Consider the following 19,597-nt stretch of genomic DNA (forward strand, 5'->3'; position numbering starts at 1 on the left):
GGGTGCCCAAGTGGTTGGGTGGCCTCATCAATTCTCTTAGGCCTCTATCTGCTAGGTTTCGTGTTTGGGTCTGGGCCTATTTCTTTGGGCTTGGATTTTATTTATCTTTTACTATTTTTATGTTGTAAAGACTCTCTTTCCTCTGGGGAAGGAGTTCATAGGATCACTCTGAGAATATGTCACCAAGAATGTCCGTAGCATCTGTGCCCCTTTGATTCTCATGGGTGCTTTAGGGCAGTTTTGGTTGGGCGTCATGATATTTAAAAATGTTGAATTACTTAGGTAATGACTCTTTTGACAGTCTCATAAGGATAAGTCATTATGTGTAATTTCGTTGATCAATGAAATGAATTGACAATTTTCTCAAAAAAAAAAGGGTCTTAATTCTCATTCCAATAATTTGGGTCAAACAGTCAAAATTTCGGATTATTTTATTTTTTGAAACGTCAAACTTTCGGATTATTTTATTTTTTGAAACGTCAAACTTTCGGATTATTATCACTCCAAAAAAGAAAAAGAAAAAACTTTTTTATAATTTTGCCATTAATAATATCAGAATGAAAACGTGGACATCTGGACACGTGTCATAGTAGACGGCCCACTCTCTCCGCCTCTCTCTGTTAAGACCACCACCACCAACACCAACACCAACACCAACACCAACACCAGCCGACCACCACTCACTCCCTAAACCCAAACCCAACCAAGCGCCGCACGCTTTTTCTCAAAACAATGGCTTCCTCTTCCTTACTCCACCCTTCTCTCTCCTCCCTCTCCCCAAAACGCACCGTTTTATACCCAACGCCCACCCCCAAACGCTCACTCTCCGTAACCTGCACCTCCTCCACATTCGATCCCACCTCCGCCGCCGCCAACAACAACTCCCTTCCAGCTCAGCCGCCGCCTCTCCGTACCCGCGCCGCCGATGAGAACATTCGCGACGAGGCCCGGCGCCACCGCCCCACACCACACAACTTCTCAGCCAAGTACGTCCCCTTCAACTCGGTCGCCGGCGCCGCCTCGCCGGAGTCGTACTCGCTCGACGAGATCGTCTACCGCAGCCGCTCCGGCGGCCTGCTCGACGTCCAGCACGACATGGACGCCCTCGCCAAGTTCGACGGAGCGTACTGGCGCCGCCTCTTCGACTCGCGCGTCGGCCGCACCACCTGGCCCTACGGCTCCGGCGTCTGGAGCAAGAAGGAGTGGGTCCTCCCGGAGATCGACGACGACGACATCGTCAGCGCCTTCGAGGGAAACTCCAACCTCTACTGGGCCGAGCGCTTCGGCAAGCAGTTCCTCGGCATGAACGATCTCTGGGTCAAGCACTGCGGGATTTCCCACACCGGAAGCTTCAAAGACCTAGGCATGACCGTCCTCATCAGCCAGGTCAATCGTCTCCGCAAGCTCAAACGACCTGTCGTCGGAGTCGGCTGCGCCTCCACAGGCGACACGTCGGCGGCTCTATCTGCCTACTGTGCCTCCGCAGGTATCCCGTCTATAGTGTTTCTGCCGGCGAATAAGATCTCCATGGCGCAATTGGTCCAGCCGATTGCGAACGGGGCTTTCGTGCTGAGCATTGACACTGACTTCGACGGCTGTATGAAGCTGATTAGGGAAGTCACGGCGGAATTGCCGATTTACTTGGCCAATTCGCTCAACAGTTTGAGGCTGGAGGGGCAGAAGACGGCGGCGATTGAGATATTGCAGCAGTTTGATTGGGAAGTTCCGGATTGGGTCATTGTTCCGGGTGGGAATTTGGGGAATATTTACGCGTTTTACAAGGGGTTTAAAATGTGCCAGGAATTGGGGCTGGTGGATAGGGTTCCGAGGCTTGTTTGTGCTCAGGCGGCCAATGCCAACCCGCTCTACTTGTATTACAAGTCAGGGTGGAAGGATTTCAAGGCGGTGAGGGCCAACACCACGTTTGCTTCGGCTATACAGATTGGTGACCCTGTTTCGATTGATAGAGCTGTGTATGCTCTCAAGAATTGCAATGGGATTGTGGAGGAAGCTACTGAGGAGGAGCTGATGGATGCAATGGCGCAAGCTGATTCTACCGGGATGTTTATATGCCCTCACACGGGGGTGGCTCTAACGGCATTGAAGAAGCTTAGGAAGAGCGGGGTTATTGGGGCTGGTGATCGGACCGTGGTGGTTAGCACTGCCCATGGTTTGAAGTTTACACAGTCCAAGGTTGATTATCACTCCAAGGCCATACCGGAGATGGCTTGCCGGTTTGCCAATCCACCCACGGAGGTCAAGGCGGAGTTTGGGGCAGTCATGGATGTTCTTCAGGAGTTTTTGAAGTCTAAGAAGTCGAAGTGAGCTGAGTTTTTTGTATCAATGTAGCACTAGTTAACTTGTGCACTTTTCTTTATGCTTTTTGTTTTGCTTTTTGAATTTTGGTGTTGCACAGGTTGTTTATAATTTTCAGGGAAGTTCGTTTCGTTTATGTTCTGTACTTTAATATATGCTTGATGATTTTAAAGTAGAACCAGCCCTCATAACATAGGTAGAATAAGCTTTTGTAAGCGAGAAGGTAGAATAAGCTTTATTTACCATCAAGTGTAACAGGGATATAACTATATTGCTTGTCTTATCTCTCATACTGTTTACTCTAATTCGTGTTTCGACCATGCAAGAATTTTCCCACATGCTTGGAGTCGCAATAATTGTGTTGAGTTCCCCGTGGTGCTGTCATGTCATGAACTCAAGATTTTAGTTTTCAATTCTGTATTGCTTTATTCTTATTGAGCGCATGAACATGATTTAGTGCTCGGAACATTTTCGGATGATTTTCAGTGGTGGCGTCAAGTCATGAAGTTTAAGCATCTTACTCGTCAGAGTGGTGTCGACTGGATATGATGTAAAAGAAACTATAACCTGATCACTTTCAGATCAAAATTTGACGTGATCAAAGGTAAATGCAAGTATTTTTGACGATTTTGATGTATTTAACTGAGAAATCTAATTTTGGAACAATGGACAATTGATTCAACTCGAAAAATGACCATAAGTTACCTGCTGTCTGAAACTTGAAGAATTTATCATCTCGGACTAGAGATATCCCTCTACTGTAACAATGATTCTTAAATGGCATTGTTATTGGCTCGGTTCTAATCCAGGTTTTTCTTTGCGATCATGTGGGAAACTGGGTTTGTCAAAACCAAATCCCATACGGATCAGGTAACTCATATTTGCTCCATGTTCACGGGTCGATCGATGTGCCTTATGGAGGCAGCTTACATCATGAACAAGATGTTGACATTAACAGAAAGAAGGCGGGTGGACAATTGTTATAAGAACATGAGAGTAGACATAAAGAAGCAGCCAAACTTAGGGTAAAGCCCAGCTATCTTGTCATGATGTCATCAATCCTCTAGTGTTACCCATTCAACAAACAAAAACAAAGGATTGTCTTGCACGATACCACAAAAGAGTACAATTCAAGAGTCCTGTTGATGTTCTAAGAAAGAAAAACAATTTAAATTTGTACACAAAACAATCCTTCCTATCGGTCTGTAAAACAAACGTAAATTTCTATAAGCGAGCTACCACTAGGAATACAGTATGTATAACAAAAAAGAATGACTGAAATGGATATTAAAACACAGCTGTTTGGACTGTCAAGTTTGGGAAGCCTCATGGTTTAAGGATTGATCTAGCCGCGTTTGTATTGGCTGCACTTCTAAGGTTTGGTCTACCTGTGTTTCTGTTGGTTGTACTTCTGCTTTCTTCTTCTTCTCCTTGAGAATCACTTGTCTAGGCATTACCTCAAGTAAAAAGCTTCCTCCATTCCAAACAGATGCAGAGACCTTGAGGATCAGGAAAACTACATGTAATTCATACGACAAGAAGATAGGGACTGTGAGTGCCATGGTAGCCACAGTAAATATGGCTTGGAGCACAATGTACATAAACAATCGATTTTGATCCCCAAGCAAACCGCTTAAGCGCCACCACAAATTGTTTGCTTTTTGTGCCTTCTTCGAGAGTTCTCTGTCAAGAATGAAATAATCAGATAAGGGTGAAAGAAAGGACATGAACCAAAACACAGGGAATGAGGACGGTGAGAGATTGGACCTGTAAGAAGTCATCACTTCAGGATCCCTTAACAGCCTTTGTCGGCGTAAAACGTTGACAATGAGAAAATACAAAAGCTGCCAGAGGGAGTATGCGACCAGGGGCACCACAAACAACCATGTCCACAGATAAGTTTTGCTTTCTACATAAGGCCAAGAAGCTCTGGCAGAAGATCCTTCAGGATGCATGGCTGCAAATGTTGCTGGATCCCACCATCGAATAGTGAAGAAAACCAACCCTGAAACAAAAAATACAATATTTTCAGGGGCATGAACATAACAGATCACCACAGCTTATCTAACATACACTTGACCCATGAGGGTTGATCATCATCAAAACAAGACAGTTGCTCATAAGTTTGAATTTTTATATGAGAAGATCCAACGATAATATCCATCACAAATTCCTTATAACTAGCTAACCACCATAATGGAAGCTCTCTCCGATCTCATATATGTCCAGAGATACCACACATGCTACAGAACCTGTGGGACTGCTTAAACACAAGTTTTGCAGAAAAAAAAAATTACTAGAAATTTGTTTCAGAGGTACTAGAAATTTGTTTCAGAGGTATATAAAGAAAGGACCAGCTCACCAGGTAAAAGATGTATCAGGACACTGACTAATTTGTCAAGTGAACTAAAAACCAAGCTACAACGCCAAACAATCAGTGCCCATGCTAATGGCCCCTGCAGAGGCATTTTAAACGGTCAGCAATTGACAAGTGAATAATTACTCCCTCAAAAAGAAAAGTAACTGAAATTGTTGCTTACCTCAGCAAATGAGAAACAAACCATGAAAAACTTTTCATTCCTTGGATATAGAAGAAGGTCAACCAAAAAGATCGTATTGGCATAGTAGCAGAAGTCCTATGACATACAAACAATACATCAATGCCACTTATTCATATTTAAAATAATACAAAGGTAGTAAGATTGTAGTGATTGTACAAGAGAACTAGCAAACGATTCTAAGGACTGCAAGTACTGTAGTTGAAACTGACAGAAAGGGTGAAGACACCAACTCCTTAAAACAGTTTTGCCAAACTTTCAATTGTACATATAAGAACATGAAAACATAAGAATATAGAAATTAGCAAACTCAGACACCTAGTCTCTATTTCCTTTCTTTATCTAACTTGAGTGATATGTTAAATTTAAAACACAATAATAATAAGAAGAAAGAAGTTCAAATAGAAATGAATTTTCTGCTACTCGCCTAAAGCCAAAAATGTCTGCTCTAACTACCTTAAAGCGAAACCAATTTTCTCTCTATCCTTGTAGCACCCACAATCCACTTATACCGTGTGTTGCAGATAGCAAAACCATCATACATGATTTTGGTCTTGTATACAAATTGCAAATAAGTTTTCTTGAATCTATATAATCAATATTTACTAACAATATACTACTACAATATGCTTCCCTAACATAGGTCCAAGCTCAAACTCACATTGGTTAACAAATAATCCTATATCCAAGCTTTAACTGAATAAACAGTCATCCATATTCCATACGAAATCACAAAGCTTACCAAGAGGTAGTAATGCCATTTCTTGTACCGATAGTATATCCAACGAAGAGGAACAAAGATGAAATAGAACAAACAATATACATATCGAGTATCTTGAGGTCCTGTTAAAAAAAAAAAAAAATTAATGCACAAAAACAGAATCTAAAAGGAGCAATTTTCATCAATCAAAACACTTACTGGCTCCTAACAGAAAGCAAAAGCCACCAAACCCAAGCACCCCAACAAGATGCGTCACCTAATAAGCAAGAAAAGAACATCTCATATCACAAAAAGGATCAAACTTTAAGCATAAACCACATTCACTTCACATAATGACACAAAGATATAATACATGGTATTGAATCAACCACATCAAATTGTTTTCACATCAAAAACTAAACCAACCCACCTTATTGATGAACTTTTCATGTTCTTCAGCTTGTTTAGCGATCTTCACAGCCTGTTTTGACAGGATCTCCTTGGTCTGAACCGCTTGCTTCGACAAAATCTCTTTCGTTTGCGCCACTTTCTGCAAAACCAACCATTCCCCCACATCAAACAAACGCAGACCCACAATCCAAAACGAATCAAAATGACGAAATTTCGTCGCCAAAAACAAAAAGCAACCATTCGGGCCTCACCTTAGATCGATCTTTTAACCGTTGCTTCACTCTGTAAAACGAATGACCATTAGTTTCTTCGACGGGCTCCGCGTACTCCTCCATGGGTTCGTCGCAATTAGACATTTTTGTCAACGGAGAAGAGAGTCAGAAAAGATTGAACAAGAGGGAGAGAGAAAAAGAGAGAAGGGGAGGGAAAGAAGGAAGTTGATGTATGCAACGACACAGATTTCTGTTTAAAGAAGAGTGTGGCTCTGTGCGGTTCCACACAGATTATTATATTTACGTTTTGTGATCATTAAGGTTTCTTTCTTAAGTAGGTTTTGAATGCAAAAGAACATTGATATTCAAGTAAATTTTGAATACAACTCATAGTATGACCCCATACGTTACTATATAGACAAATCTACCACAATTTAAGAGAGGTGAAGATCTTATATGTTGTATTTCTATATACCAACTACTTAAAATAATAATTCAATGTCATTTAATAAGTGAGTTGAATTATTTTTTGTTCAGTTGTACTTTGTATATTTACGAGTTTGCTCGAAATTTATATAAATGTCATTTGATTAATAGACTTGATAATACTTCGTTCAATTTCACATTCTATATAGTATTAAAAATTGACGATTGACATATTTTCCAATATTCTTTATACGAATTAAAGACTTGATACTAAATTCAAGTTAACTTAAATTAATAATATATGAATTTAAGTAATTGAACTCCTAAATTTATCTCTCATTTTTTATCAAGAGTGAAATAGCAAACCACCGCTCTTTAAAAAAAAATAATAATAAATTTATGTCTCTGCTTTTTATCAGGGTTGAGGTAGCAAACCATATCGGTTAACCAGACTAATACACTACTACATGCGTACCAACATGAATGTCCCTTAAATCTGCTGAAAAACTGATAGGACTTGAGACTCAAATATTAGACATGGAATTTCTCAATTTCATGAGTGTTCAGTAGGTCTTAAAAGTCAAATAATCAAAGGAAAGGTGCACAAAAATAAGTGTCAAATTGTGTTTTTCATTTTACCATCAGGTAAATACTGTAAAAGGAAAGAATAAAGTTTATTTATTTTATTTTTTTATAGAGAAAGAATAAACTTTTTTGTTGAAAGGGAATAAAAGTTTATTCTTTAAGAGACTGGGTGGTTTTGATGACACGTGTTAGGAGACGTGGCCTTCTGTCAGCTTTTGACTATTGGTGACGTATGTGAAGCATACGTGGCAAAGCATGACGGTAACACCCACAGAAAAATAACGAGTAGTCGAGTATGATGGGGAGGAGGGGTTTATAAATTTATAATATCCCTGTATTGCTTACCGGGCTTTTCTCTATTATGAGGTATGGACATGGGTTATCGCCCTCCCCAATATTTTGACCAAACAAACAGATCTCATTTCCGTTTCCGATGCTAACTCGAAATTACATGCTGATCCACTTGATTAATTGCTTGTGTGGTTTTGGGCTCGGCCTTTCTATGGTACACTACCTTTTTTTTTTTTTTTTTTAAGAGAAAAAGAACATTCATTCAATCACCAAAATCATACATTTGGGGGGGACATAGATCAAAACTCCAAGAGAAGACAGTTACAGGTACTATGAGCCGATAGGGGCTCAACTATAACCGCAATACACCAATTTTCAAGGTTACTTAGACCAAATTTACCCGAGTTTCTCAGTAAACTCTTGTAATCAACAGCATGAAAGACTACGTCCTCTTCAACACTGTGTCTCAAAAAAGCCAAGACCACGTGCAAGGATCTTTTGTCAGCATATTGACACCAAGAATAAACCGAACATAAATCTAATCGTCCCTAGGTATGACACCATAACCATGGCACCACAAAATAACCCAACCCCAGCTCAAGATAGTGGGGACTTATTATCCCTAACCGAAAAACCTTTACAAAACCTTAAACCATAATAAAGAAAACGAACCAGCCGCATCCCTCTCCTTCCTTTCCCCAAAGCTCCAACACCAGCCTAAGAGCAAACATCAGAAAGCCAAGAATTGCCCAGCTGATCTTCTCATCTCTAGGCCACCACCCCCCTCCACTCACCCAGCCATCAAACATATGCCATAGGACCTGACTACCACCAACATACCACTGTCCCCATCCATGGTCAACTGACCATCGATACTAATCACCACTCCACCAACCATAGCCACCACTCATCAAAATCAGAGAAGCCCAGTCTTTGAATCCTTGTCTCCCCGCCCACCATCGTGCTCCATGAACCGCCGCCGTCACCATCTGAAAGCAAAAGAGATGCCGCACAACACCACGCCCAAAGCAACTACATCCCCGCCCTGCTGCAACCACCATACTCTGACTAGGCAGAGTCGTCATCGGCGCTGGGGCGCCACCGGACGAGGGAAACCACCGCACGAAGAAACCTAAGTTTTGACTCCAACTTTTTTGGAGCAAAACCTAATTAGGTTAATGAAACTATTATGGTACAGTACCGTTAAGTCTAGTAGATATTCTAAAAAAAAAAAAAAAAGGTCTCGTAGACTTAATTTGATACAGAAAGATACAGAAATAAATAATTTTAAATTAGTATACTAAAAATTAGAGTCAATTTATCTTCAAATGGAACTAGTCTACTTGAGGTATTGATATGTTGATGTACCGTAGACAACACAACTTTTGTAAAACTTTCTTTCATAACAACTCCTGTGAAAATCGAAGTTCACATAATTAGTTTAATACGACTGGAAAATATCTAGTTGTCGACTTATAAATGTCAGGGCTCCTAATAGATCGTACTTTAAAGTGTTTGAAAAATAAAATTTTTGAAACCCATGTAAAGTAAATGAACACTGTCATATCTACTGAATATTAATTTTCGGAGTTGCCTAACGACGTCCACTTCCCAACACAACCTCTATTTTCGTTGTTAGCTGCTAGGTTTTCCTGCTGGGTGCTTCCCATTAGCTCTTACTCGTGTGGAGATTGAACGTGATGCTTGTGTCAATGAAGTTCAAGGTGATCAGCCAAAGTTGATCAAAGACTTAAATGAATATATGGCTACAATTTTTCTGAGTTTGAATTCAAATTAAAGGGCATAATGAAGACAGACAGAGACCAACAAGTTGGCGCGTCAATTTGAACTGTGAGGTACCTAGCTATGTGGGTCATCGTTTATCAGCTTCGATTCCTGCATGTGTTGTTTGAATTTTTGAATTATAATCAATAATAAGTTTATAACAACCACGATGAGCTTGCAGTCGATCAGCTAGTTATTATGTACGCTATATATCAAATAATGCATGTTTTCTAATAAGAATATCCAACATAGCAGGTTAGGTTGGGCATGAATGAATCATCTCTGGTGTCATGGCCTGGAATATGTTTCAGAATCTTTTTAGTTCCAAACTGGGTGCAGAGAATAATGTTCTTTCTAAATGAAGATATGCTCTTGCTCTTCCATGGTAAGTGATTCTCAAGCTCAAGGAACTTGGAGAGATACTGTAACACAAAGGCTTTTTTTTTTTTTTTTGGGTGATGTGAAATGTTGTTATGTTCCAAAGAAAATACGTTATAGAAATATTATTCATATAATATGTTTTTAGATCATGGAAAAAATAGTATAAGTTACACTAATGTATGTACATAAAAGTAATCGGTTCTCTAAATTTAAGATCAATGTACAATATGGTCCAGTGTTTATATTTGTATGATTTTTTGTTATAATAACTCTGTAAGTTATTATGTAGAACTAATGGGGCTTAGACCACTCTAATAAGGTATTAAGGTTATTGCTCGTTTTGCTCTTCATGCATATAGATACTTGCAAGTTATAGGCTACTGACTAGTTGCATTTGCTTCATGTTCTTGAAGTAGTTCGCCAAACCCCATGTTAGTGTTGATGGTTAAGAAAGCAAAGTATTTCTAAAGGAAGAACATAAAGTATTTCAGAAACCAAATGGGACATTGAAGTGTTCCTACCACATAGATGTAACCCCCTTTCGCATTCAAAGGGACAAAATATTTAATTTGGGCAAATTGCATTGGTGCCAATAAGTTGTTTTGTCATAAACTTTACTACTGAGTTGATTGATGGAAATTTAGTCACAATAAACAAAAATTAGACACCCAGAGGAAGAGTTCATAATCTTCGTTAACTAGTTAATGTATTGGTATATCAATAATAAAATTATATCTACGCTTTCTATATTTTAATTTTTTTTTTAAATTTATATAACTAAAGTGAGTCTAACTTCCCGTATGACTAACTTAATTGCTCAAACCTTGTTTCTTAGTTAATCAATTCAAACGTACAACAAACATACGACGCACTGATGACGTCTTTCAAAAAGCGCCCTTTCCAAACAGACCAACCTACCTGATTTACAAGCCCACACTAATCACCAAATTAGACTACAAAGCTAAAGGACTAGATTACAAGAACATAATATTCTACGGGTACAAAGCACAAATATAGAAAACTTTCAATCCAGAAATTAATAACACACAAGTACGGGGACTCTGTTGTGAAATTCTTCTCGTTTTATTTGTTTCATGTTTTTTTTTTTTGGTTCAAAATTTGTTGTATTTTTTTGTTTGAAAGAGGCAGCGGCAATTCAAACAGGCTGGGAGAGTGACATAGACAGAGGAAGAGAAACGCGCTCAGAAAAACTCCGAAATTCTCTCTCTCTTTCTATAAGATTTCAATTCTTCCCTCTTTCAATTCAAAATCCTCCGACTTTTTCTCCCAAAATCCCAGCTTTCAATTTCCGCAAAGTCCATGACTTTGTGATCCTAGAGTGAGTTAGGGTTTTCGATTCTGATTCAGTCCTCTGTCGCTGGCCAGCTCCAATCGGTAATTACAATTCCGCTTTCGTTTTGTCTTTTTTTTTTTCCTTCTAATTAAGTTTTGAACCCAATATTTGCTTAGTTGTGATTTTGAGATATGAGAATTTCCCAGATTATATTGAATTGCATAGACTTGAGGTTTTAGATTGATGAAGTAGTAGAAATGGGTTTTGCTATGATCTGATTTTTTTTTAAATATTTTCTTTGTTGTTTTTGAATTTTGGATTGTGTGTGAATGAAGGTAGAAAATGTCAAAATTTGAAGGAGGTAGGAAGATGGGAGGGGATTCGGGTAATGCGAAATTGTTGAATGAGATTGAGACTATAAGCAAAGCCCTGTACGCAGGCAAAAGGCACTCTAGGAGTAATAGTTCAATTTCTACAGGGAGTAATGCGTCGAAAACTCAGGGGAAGAACCTTTTGCCTGATCCAAAATCAAAGCCCAAGTCTGGTGGGGAGAACTCATTGCTTAAAGAGAAGAGGTCATTTTGGAATTGGAAGCCCCTGAAGGCGTTTAGCCATATCCGAAACTGTAGGTTTAACTGCTGCTTTTCTCTCGAAGTTCATTCCATCGAAGGGTTGCCGTCGAATTTGAACGGCATTAGTCTCTGTGTGCATTGGAAGAGGAGGGATGGGATTTTCGTTACTAGTCCGATGAAGGTTGTTCAAGGCGTGGCAAAATTTGAGGAGAAATTGACTCACACATGCTCTGTGTACGGTAGTAGGAGCGGGCCCCATCATTCGGCAAAGTATGAGGCAAAGCATTTCTTGCTATATGCTTCTGTGTTTGGTGCACCGGAACTTGATTTGGGGAAGCATAGGGTTGATCTCACGAGGTTGCTTCCTCTGACATTGGAGGAATTAGAGGAGGAGAAGAGCTCAGGGAACTGGACAACGAGTTTTAAACTATCAGGAAAGGCTAAAGGTGCAACACTTAATGTGAGTTTTGGGTATACGGTGCTTAAGGATAATTCCACTGCATCAAGAAATAGCCAGAATGCTCCTGAGGGGGTGATTTCAAGGCAGAGTAGCTCGAGTTTGGCAAAAGCAGGGACCAAATATGGTCAGGTTGATGCCAGGACAACTATGCAGCGTGGTGAAAGTCTTCCTAATTCGCGCTCAAGGGCCTCATCTCGCTCCGTAGAGGACATAAGGGATCTTCACGAGGTTTTACCAATATCAAAGTCGGAACTATCCAGTTCAGTTAATGTGCTCTATCAGAAATTTGATGAAGAAGAGAAGTCGGGCACTCCAGCTGTTTACAAGCCTGAACTTGAAGTGCTCACCGAGACTGTTGAGTCCATAAAGACGACTTCCTTCCCCTCGCCTGTTTCTAGTAAAGTAACAGTAGAGGATGAGTGTGAAGAGGATGACTTTTCTGTAGTTGAGCAGGGGATAGAACTGCCATCAAAGGAAGTGATGGAACCAGAAATTATTACAGAGGCTACTGATGCTTCTGCAGCAGAAGGTCATGTTGCTGAAATCACCACTGGACAGGTAGCAGCTGAAGAAGGAAATGAGGTCCATTCCCAGGTTGAGGGACAAGGTGGTTGTATGGATGGACTTGTGGTATGTAATTCTAGTTCCAAAGAAGATGGCTTATGCACCAAAGAATCACTTATGAAAGACCTAGAGTCGGCTTTAAGTATTGTGTCAGATTTGGAGGCAGCAGGACTAGAATCTCCTGAACACCTAAAATGTTATGTAGATGATAAACTATATAAAAGAAATATGATGGGGAGTCCATGTAGCTTGGATGATGTTACAGAAAATGAGTTCTTGAGCATGCTAGGGATAGAGCAAAGTCCATCTTGCATTAGCTTTGAGAGTGAACCTGAGTCTCCAAGAGAGCGTCTGCTAAGACAGTTTGAGAAGGAGACACTCGCCGCGGGTTGTTCTTTGTTTGATGAATTTGACATAGTAACCGATGACCAAGCAGAATGCAGCTACCGTGATGCAGCTGGGTCTGATTGGGGCCACCTGTCTGAGAGTTTTGATCTTTCTGCCATGATTCAAGCTGCAGAGGAGGAGCATCAGATGGCAGCTCAACCAGCAAGGAGTAAAGCAAAGGCCAAAATGTTGGAAGATTTGGAGACAGAAGCATTAATGCGTGAGTGGGGTTTGAATGAGATGGCGTTTCAGCATTCTTCCCCAAAAAGCTCTCATGGTTTTGGAAGTCCATTAGATTTGCCTCTTGAAGATCCACTTGAACTGCCTCCCCTTGGAGAAGGCATAGGCCCTTTTCTTCAGACAAAGAATGGAGGATTTGTACGGTCAATGAACCCCACACTTTTCAAAAATGCTAAAAGTGGTGGTGACTTGATCATGCAGGTTTCTAGCCCTGTTGTGGTACCAGCAGAAATGGGCTCTGGGGTAATGGATATATTGCAGCATTTGGCATCAGTAGGAATCGAAAAGCTTTCTATGCAGGCAAATAAGTTAATGCCCTTGGAAGATATTACTGGAAAGACGATGGAGCAAGTAGCATGGGAAGCTGTGCCTGCTTTGGAAGGACCTCAGAGGTTTGTAGATCCAGTATTACACTGATTTTTGAATAAAAAAAAAAAAACCAATTCTTTTACAGTTTTGGTAAATGTTAGTTTATAATATTTCATTCTTATTATTGCAGGGATTGTATCTCGCAGCATGAATCAGTTGTTGGGCAAGATGTACCAGATGGGCGAACAAGAGTCAAAGGAAGTTCATCTGGGCCCAAGTCTAAGAAGTCTAAGAAAAACACAGTTGGCGATGAGATGGCCTCAGAATATGTTTCTTTAGAAGATCTTGCACCTTTAGCCATGGATAAAATTGAAGCACTTTCAATTGAGGGGTTGAGAATACAATCTGGGATGTCAAATGTGGATGAACCTTCAAGCATTAGCACAGAGTCTGTTGCGCAAAACCCAGCTCTCCAGGGCAAGGGTGTTAATGTTGGTGAATTCCTTGGTTTGGAGGGAGCTGCTGGATTGCAGTTGCTGGACATAAAAGATGGTGGTAATGATGTTGATGGACTAATGGGCCTTTCATTAACTCTTGATGAATGGATGAAACTTGATTCTGGTGAGATTGATGATGAAGATCATATTAGTGAGAGAACTACCCAAATCCTTGCTGCTCATCATGCAAACTCTTTGGACATGATTCGCGGGGGGTCGAAGGGAGAGAGAAGGCGTGGTAAAGGAGCAAGAAAGTGTGGGTTATTGGGGAATAATTTCACAGTAGCATTAATGGTGCAACTTCGTGATCCACTAAGAAACTATGAGCCTGTTGGGGCTCCAATGCTTGCTCTTATTCAAGTTGAGAGAGTGTTTCTCCCACCAAAGCCCAAGATTTACAGCACAGTTTCTGAACTAAGGAAAAGTAATGAAGAGGATGATGAGTCTGGGTCAGTGGTGAAAGAGGACATCAAAGAGGAGAAAAAAGATGAGAAACTTCCTGAAGAGGAAGCTATTCCTCAGTTTAAAATCGCTGAAGTCCACGTCGCTGGTCTGAAAACGGAGCCCGGAAAAAAGAAGCTATGGGGTAATACAAACCAGCAACAATCAGGTTCCCGCTGGTTGCTTGCTAATGGAATGGGGAAAAACAATAAGCATCCATTTTTGAAGTCAAAGGCCAAGGCTGCTCCGAAATCTTCTACTTCAGCAACAACAAAGGTGCAGCCTGGTGATACGTTGTGGAGCATCTCTGCTCGTGTTCATGGCGATGGATCAAAATGGAAGGAATTGGCGGCTCTAAATCCGCATATAAGGAACCCCAATGTTATCTTACCAAATGAAACTATCAGATTGTGCTGAGTGCTTGGTGGCCTTGATTTATACCCTTTTGTGGGATTTTGACCTTTTCAGCTGGCTTGTTACTGGAGTCCATGTAAAGAGGTAGTTCACAGAGTCCAGACTCCAGACAAGGTTGATTGTTGTGCACGTGATGTTATTCTTGTATTTGCTTGAAACATGCTCAACCGACGGGCAACAAGAGATATAAATCCATCTCATGTTCAATTCTATCATCATTTCTGTTGTAAATTCATAGGTCTTGCAAGTACTCGTGCAATAATAGTTATGTCAAAGCTTTTATTTGCTGCAATTAGCGTGCAACAGTTGGAATGTTTTGCAATGAAATGAATAAATTTTTTGGTACTAAGATTCTTTTATCTATATTTCTCTCTTCACTTGTATGGCACAATCGGTTCTTCAGTCCCAGGAAAAACAACCATTTAATCGACGTTCTTCCTACCTCGATTTCGGGTATCTTTTGCCCTCTTGGTATAGTTGACTCGAGCTCGTTCGGCAAATGCCCACAATACTACAAGGGTTTCATTCAAGCATCAGTATCTTTAGTCCATCTGCTTCACATATTGAGTAAAAGACAGTATAGAGCTACAAATTAAGATATACAACTGCCATTACATTTCTAATCAGTAGAACATAACAGCGGCATTCTCATAAAGTCAACTGAAAGAATCAGAACAATTAGAACCAAGTATATTTCCTTCGTTATTTACAAAGATGGCACTCATGGAAGATAAGAAACAATCACATAAAGCATACAGATGTACTTTTTACAGAGAAAAAGACTTCAACTTCGGCCACGTTTTGCTTTGCAGCTAAAAACCAGATCTTCAAATACTTGACACGCATAACACGAGCAGATACTACTCCAGGAGGTACAACACATTAATCCAGTGTCAGAGACATCAATGACCAAAAACCTGAGACACCAGGTAGACTATAATGACTGCTCACCGTAAATCCTCAGCTTACACATCTTCAAGTTCTTCATCAATTGTAGCTGATGGGTCTTCCTCTTTTGGCTTTATATAACCATACTTTCTGAGAACCCATAAATTCAAACGTATGACATTCCCTATCAAAACAAGCAAGATCAAACACAACCATGTCAAAACAGATATCGATGAGACCTGACGCAACACGTTTTCCACATTCTTAGGGGACATGTGACGGAGCGAGAGAAAGTAAGTTGCGCCTAGTGTAGAGATGGCAATCCACGTTATGATCATTTGTATCCACATCCACCTCCGCTTTTTTATAGGCAGCCCACTAACAAGAAGAAGAATTATGCTCAGAGATGAGAGGAAAGCGATTGTGTTAAAAATCATGAACACACCATATTCTTTTCTGTTTTGAGAGGCCATGATAGATGTTCCTACGCTGTGAGGATTATCAACAGGGTTACCATTTTCGTCTACTTGACGGTCATCTTGCCAAAAACCTCCAGGTGGAGTTATTGCGGCTTGGAAGGCTACAGTGGCAAGTAGTGATGCCACCACCATCAATGAATCTCTCTTCCTGCCAAGCCACTCAGTAGGCTTCTGATTCACCTCCGGTTTGTTGGAATCACTCTCTTTTGAGGATACTGCTGCTGAGCCTAGGTGCCTCGTTGTCTGGCGTTCACCACTAGTGGATACTACTGACGTTGTGCGTCTTGTCATCGTCCTTTCCCCATTTGAAGACACTACTGAGGCTACACGTCTTGTTATCTGAGGTTCTTTTTTCGGAACCCATTCATGCTCAATTGAACGCATGTCCTTTGCCCTTTGTGCCCCAACCTCTCTAAGAGAATCCTCAATCTCCATGTCCTTCAAATCTCTAGGACTCTGCAGTAGAATGTCTAATGCAGTAGAGCCATTCACATCCAAAGCGTTCACATTCACCGCAGTACTGGTCAGCAAAAACTTGATGATCTGCACAAATCCAAAACACCAAGGCGTAAACAAAAATGCACCTAACCATACAAATCAATTCCTCTTAGTTAGAGTGGACTCGAGTTCAGCTGAAAAAAAAAATGCAGTACGAACTAAAATTTAAATTAAATGCTGCATGTTCAATGCCTGCGATATAAGTTCAATCGAAGATGTAAACTTTCGTTAACAAATTGAATACACAAAAAACTCCTCATCACCTATCCTATGCTAATTTCATAATCCCCAAATCCAAATTTCATCAAGGAGTAATCTTTAACAACACAAGCATTCATTTGTCTAGATACAAATTTCAAGAACCCAAAAACCATACCTCAACTTGCTTCTTGGCCACGGCAATATGCAAAATGGTGTTACCATTCCCATCCTTCAAATTCACAAGCTGATCATCTTTTCCAACACACTCCACCAAAACCCTTAAACCCTCCAGCCTGTGACTCCCCACACACAAATGCATCACACTCTCCCCTCTATCGGTCAACGCCCGAGTCGACTCAGTCCTGGCTCGGACCAACTCCCCCACCACCTCAACTCTCCCCTTAACAGCCGCCACGTGGAGCGCCGTCCTCCCATCCTGGTTCCTCACCAAACACGCCGCCGCGTCCGCCCAGAGCAGCTCCCTCACGACCCCCACGTGTCCATTGGCCGCCGCCAGGTGGAGCGGGGTCGACCCGCGCGAGTCCAACTCGGTGGCGAACTCGGGCTTGCGGCTCAGTAGCTCTTTGACCAAGTCAAAATGGCCCAACATTGAAGCTATATGAAGCGGGGTTTCAGACAAGGATGAAACTAAAGCCCTGTCTAACACAAGTGGGTCTTGTTGGATCAGATCATTGAGCTTCTTCACGCTTCCTTCCATGGCTACATCTGAGAGCTTCTTCTCCATGTCTGCTCTTCTGGGTTTCTGTAAAGTCGTCTGCTTTGATGGTTTCAGAGCTTTGGAGACATCATCTGATGAGAATAAAGATTGGATGGTGCCATGGTGGATCTGGTACTGTGAAAGCAACTTGGGGAGTAAAAGACGTTTTTGTGGCCAACGAATTTGACCCAACCGGAGCCAAAGTCACAAGGACGGACTTGATAATTTGATTAAATTTTGGCTTCAAATCCTCTGAACCGGTCTCCTTTCCTTTCCCTCCATTAATATAATATGACAATTCTTGCCAACTCACTTAACAGTCATCTAACTCTGTTAAGTTAACTAGAAATAAAACAAAATAAAAATCTAATTACACAGAAGCAAAAAAGGCCTTGAGACTTCTCTGTCAAAAAACACTTGAGACTTGTCTGAGTTTTCTCTCCAAGTCGAATTCAGAAAAGAAAATTAGGAATGTTTTTGTTTGCGTTCTGTTCAATTCGGTCACCTTCAAATTTCTCATGTCTTTTTGAAAGGGTCACTATGGTTTTGCTTCTTATATTGGAGATTTTGGTTGTGCTCAAATTCAATTTCGGCATCGAAAGGGATTGAGTCTTCATCCGGGTTGTCTTGCGATTGTTCTAGAAATGGATCGCTCTGTTTTTAAATCGTTTGGTTGATTTGATTTTGCTAATGGATTTGTATAAAACTATAAAATTTGGATAGTTGTTGAATCTGGGTGCATGTTGGCATCTAAGTTCATGACGGAATCTGGGTTCATGTTGACGAAGTCGAAAGAAGCCAAAGATGATTAACATGGGCATGAGAGGCAAAAAATTCTAGAAATTGAAATATTCAGCTTCCCTGCATCTGCCATGATTTTCATCGCTGACCGGATGTATAGCAAATATCAAGCATAATTGCTTTAGAAGTCAGGGATTCATATGGGTCTGTTTTCCAAGTTGTTGGCGTTATATAGGTCGAGATTCCATATGAATATGAGAGAGAGAGAGAGAGAGAGAGAGAGAAGATGAGCAGTTTTTTTTTTCTTTCTTTTTTTGTCAATCTCTATTTTTCATTGCAAGACAAAAAAAAAAAAAAGGCTAAACGAAGTTAGATTGCTGTTAGTTGTCTTAGGTGGCAGGCCACGTGTCAAAAATTGAGTAAGGGACAGGGGAGGAGACAGAAAATTAGGGACAGAAGATTTGAAACCGATTATTTTAGTATAAGACAAGAGAAAGACTGCTTCAGAGCATCTCCGATGGTAACGTGGTAATGTTAAAATGCTTGTGTCAAATTTGAATTTGAAAACTGATGTGTCAAATGTCATTTAAGACAATTCTAACTTCAGTAGATATGTTAAATTTAAATATCATTTTATTATTTTTCAGAGCATTTTATATAAGAAAAATCAAAGAGAGCTTTTTCTCTTTCCCCATGTCCTCATCCCCACATCGGCATATCCCATTCTGATTCTACTTTCTTCCTCCATCTTCCTTCCCTTCTCTTTCATCATCCCATCATCTTCCTCTATCTTCTTCTCCTTCCGGTTCTCTTCTTTGTCTCCTCCTTTTTTGATCTTGCCTTTTCTATTCATATATGCACAACCATGAACTTATACTTATTGAGAATTTGAGATTGATTGCTTTTTTCCTGCTAGGATGTGAATGATGAATCTGGGTGTTCTACGATAGTTGTTCTAATTGGTGATTGTATTGGATCCGATTGTATTTGCTTGGGTTTAAGCATCTTCAAAGAGAAAGAGACGAGAAAGAACGGAGAAGGAGAAACAAACATGAAGAGATCTTGTACATATTCCCTTCTTGTTTCAGTATGAACTCTTTAATAGAATTAGAGTTTCTTAATAGATAAAGAACCCATCTATCTACACAACTGCTTTCAATAAGATAAATTCGACTGGAGAGTTTGAAAGTGTATATGGAACCAGAATGAAGTAAGAGAACATGATCAAC

General features: G+C 40.5%; 4 protein-coding genes across 4 annotated transcripts; 2 read left to right on the forward strand and 2 right to left on the reverse strand.

Annotated features, from left to right (window-relative positions):
* Positions 1-633: 633 nt before the first annotated feature.
* LOC112185970 (threonine synthase 1, chloroplastic) lies at positions 634-2,615 on the forward strand. Its single transcript, XM_024324318.2, has one exon. It carries the CDS (start codon positions 733-735, stop codon positions 2,323-2,325), a length of 1,593 nt encoding a protein of 530 aa, XP_024180086.1. The 5' UTR covers positions 634-732; the 3' UTR covers positions 2,326-2,615.
* Positions 2,616-3,363: 748 nt separating this feature from the next.
* LOC112185971 (glycerophosphocholine acyltransferase 1) lies at positions 3,364-6,503 on the reverse strand. The gene is made up of 8 exons (XM_024324319.2): positions 6,237-6,503; positions 6,005-6,124; positions 5,794-5,851; positions 5,617-5,717; positions 4,857-4,952; positions 4,679-4,772; positions 4,084-4,321; positions 3,364-3,999 (listed from the first exon to the last, which is right to left on the reverse strand). Exons 1-8 carry the CDS (start codon positions 6,339-6,341, stop codon positions 3,627-3,629), a joined length of 1,185 nt encoding a protein of 394 aa, XP_024180087.1. The 5' UTR covers positions 6,342-6,503; the 3' UTR covers positions 3,364-3,626.
* A 4,302-nt stretch (positions 6,504-10,805) lies between these two features.
* LOC112186743 (protein PLASTID MOVEMENT IMPAIRED 1-RELATED 1) lies at positions 10,806-15,188 on the forward strand. Its single transcript, XM_024325243.2, has 3 exons — positions 10,806-11,060; positions 11,295-13,574; positions 13,682-15,188. The coding sequence occupies exons 2-3, from the start codon at positions 11,302-11,304 to the stop codon at positions 14,844-14,846; spliced, it is 3,438 nt and encodes a 1,145-aa protein (XP_024181011.1). The 5' UTR covers positions 10,806-11,060; positions 11,295-11,301; the 3' UTR covers positions 14,847-15,188.
* A 269-nt stretch (positions 15,189-15,457) lies between these two features.
* LOC112186744 (ankyrin repeat-containing protein NPR4) lies at positions 15,458-17,889 on the reverse strand. Its single transcript, XM_024325244.2, has 2 exons — positions 17,085-17,889; positions 15,458-16,753 (listed from the first exon to the last, which is right to left on the reverse strand). Exons 1-2 carry the CDS (start codon positions 17,652-17,654, stop codon positions 15,809-15,811), a joined length of 1,515 nt encoding a protein of 504 aa, XP_024181012.1. The 5' UTR covers positions 17,655-17,889; the 3' UTR covers positions 15,458-15,808.
* Between the last annotated feature and the right edge of the window lie 1,708 nt (positions 17,890-19,597).

This window comes from Rosa chinensis, chromosome 2 (assembly GCF_002994745.2).
Source record: "Rosa chinensis cultivar Old Blush chromosome 2, RchiOBHm-V2, whole genome shotgun sequence".
Lineage (NCBI taxonomy): Eukaryota > Viridiplantae > Streptophyta > Magnoliopsida > Rosales > Rosaceae > Rosa > Rosa chinensis.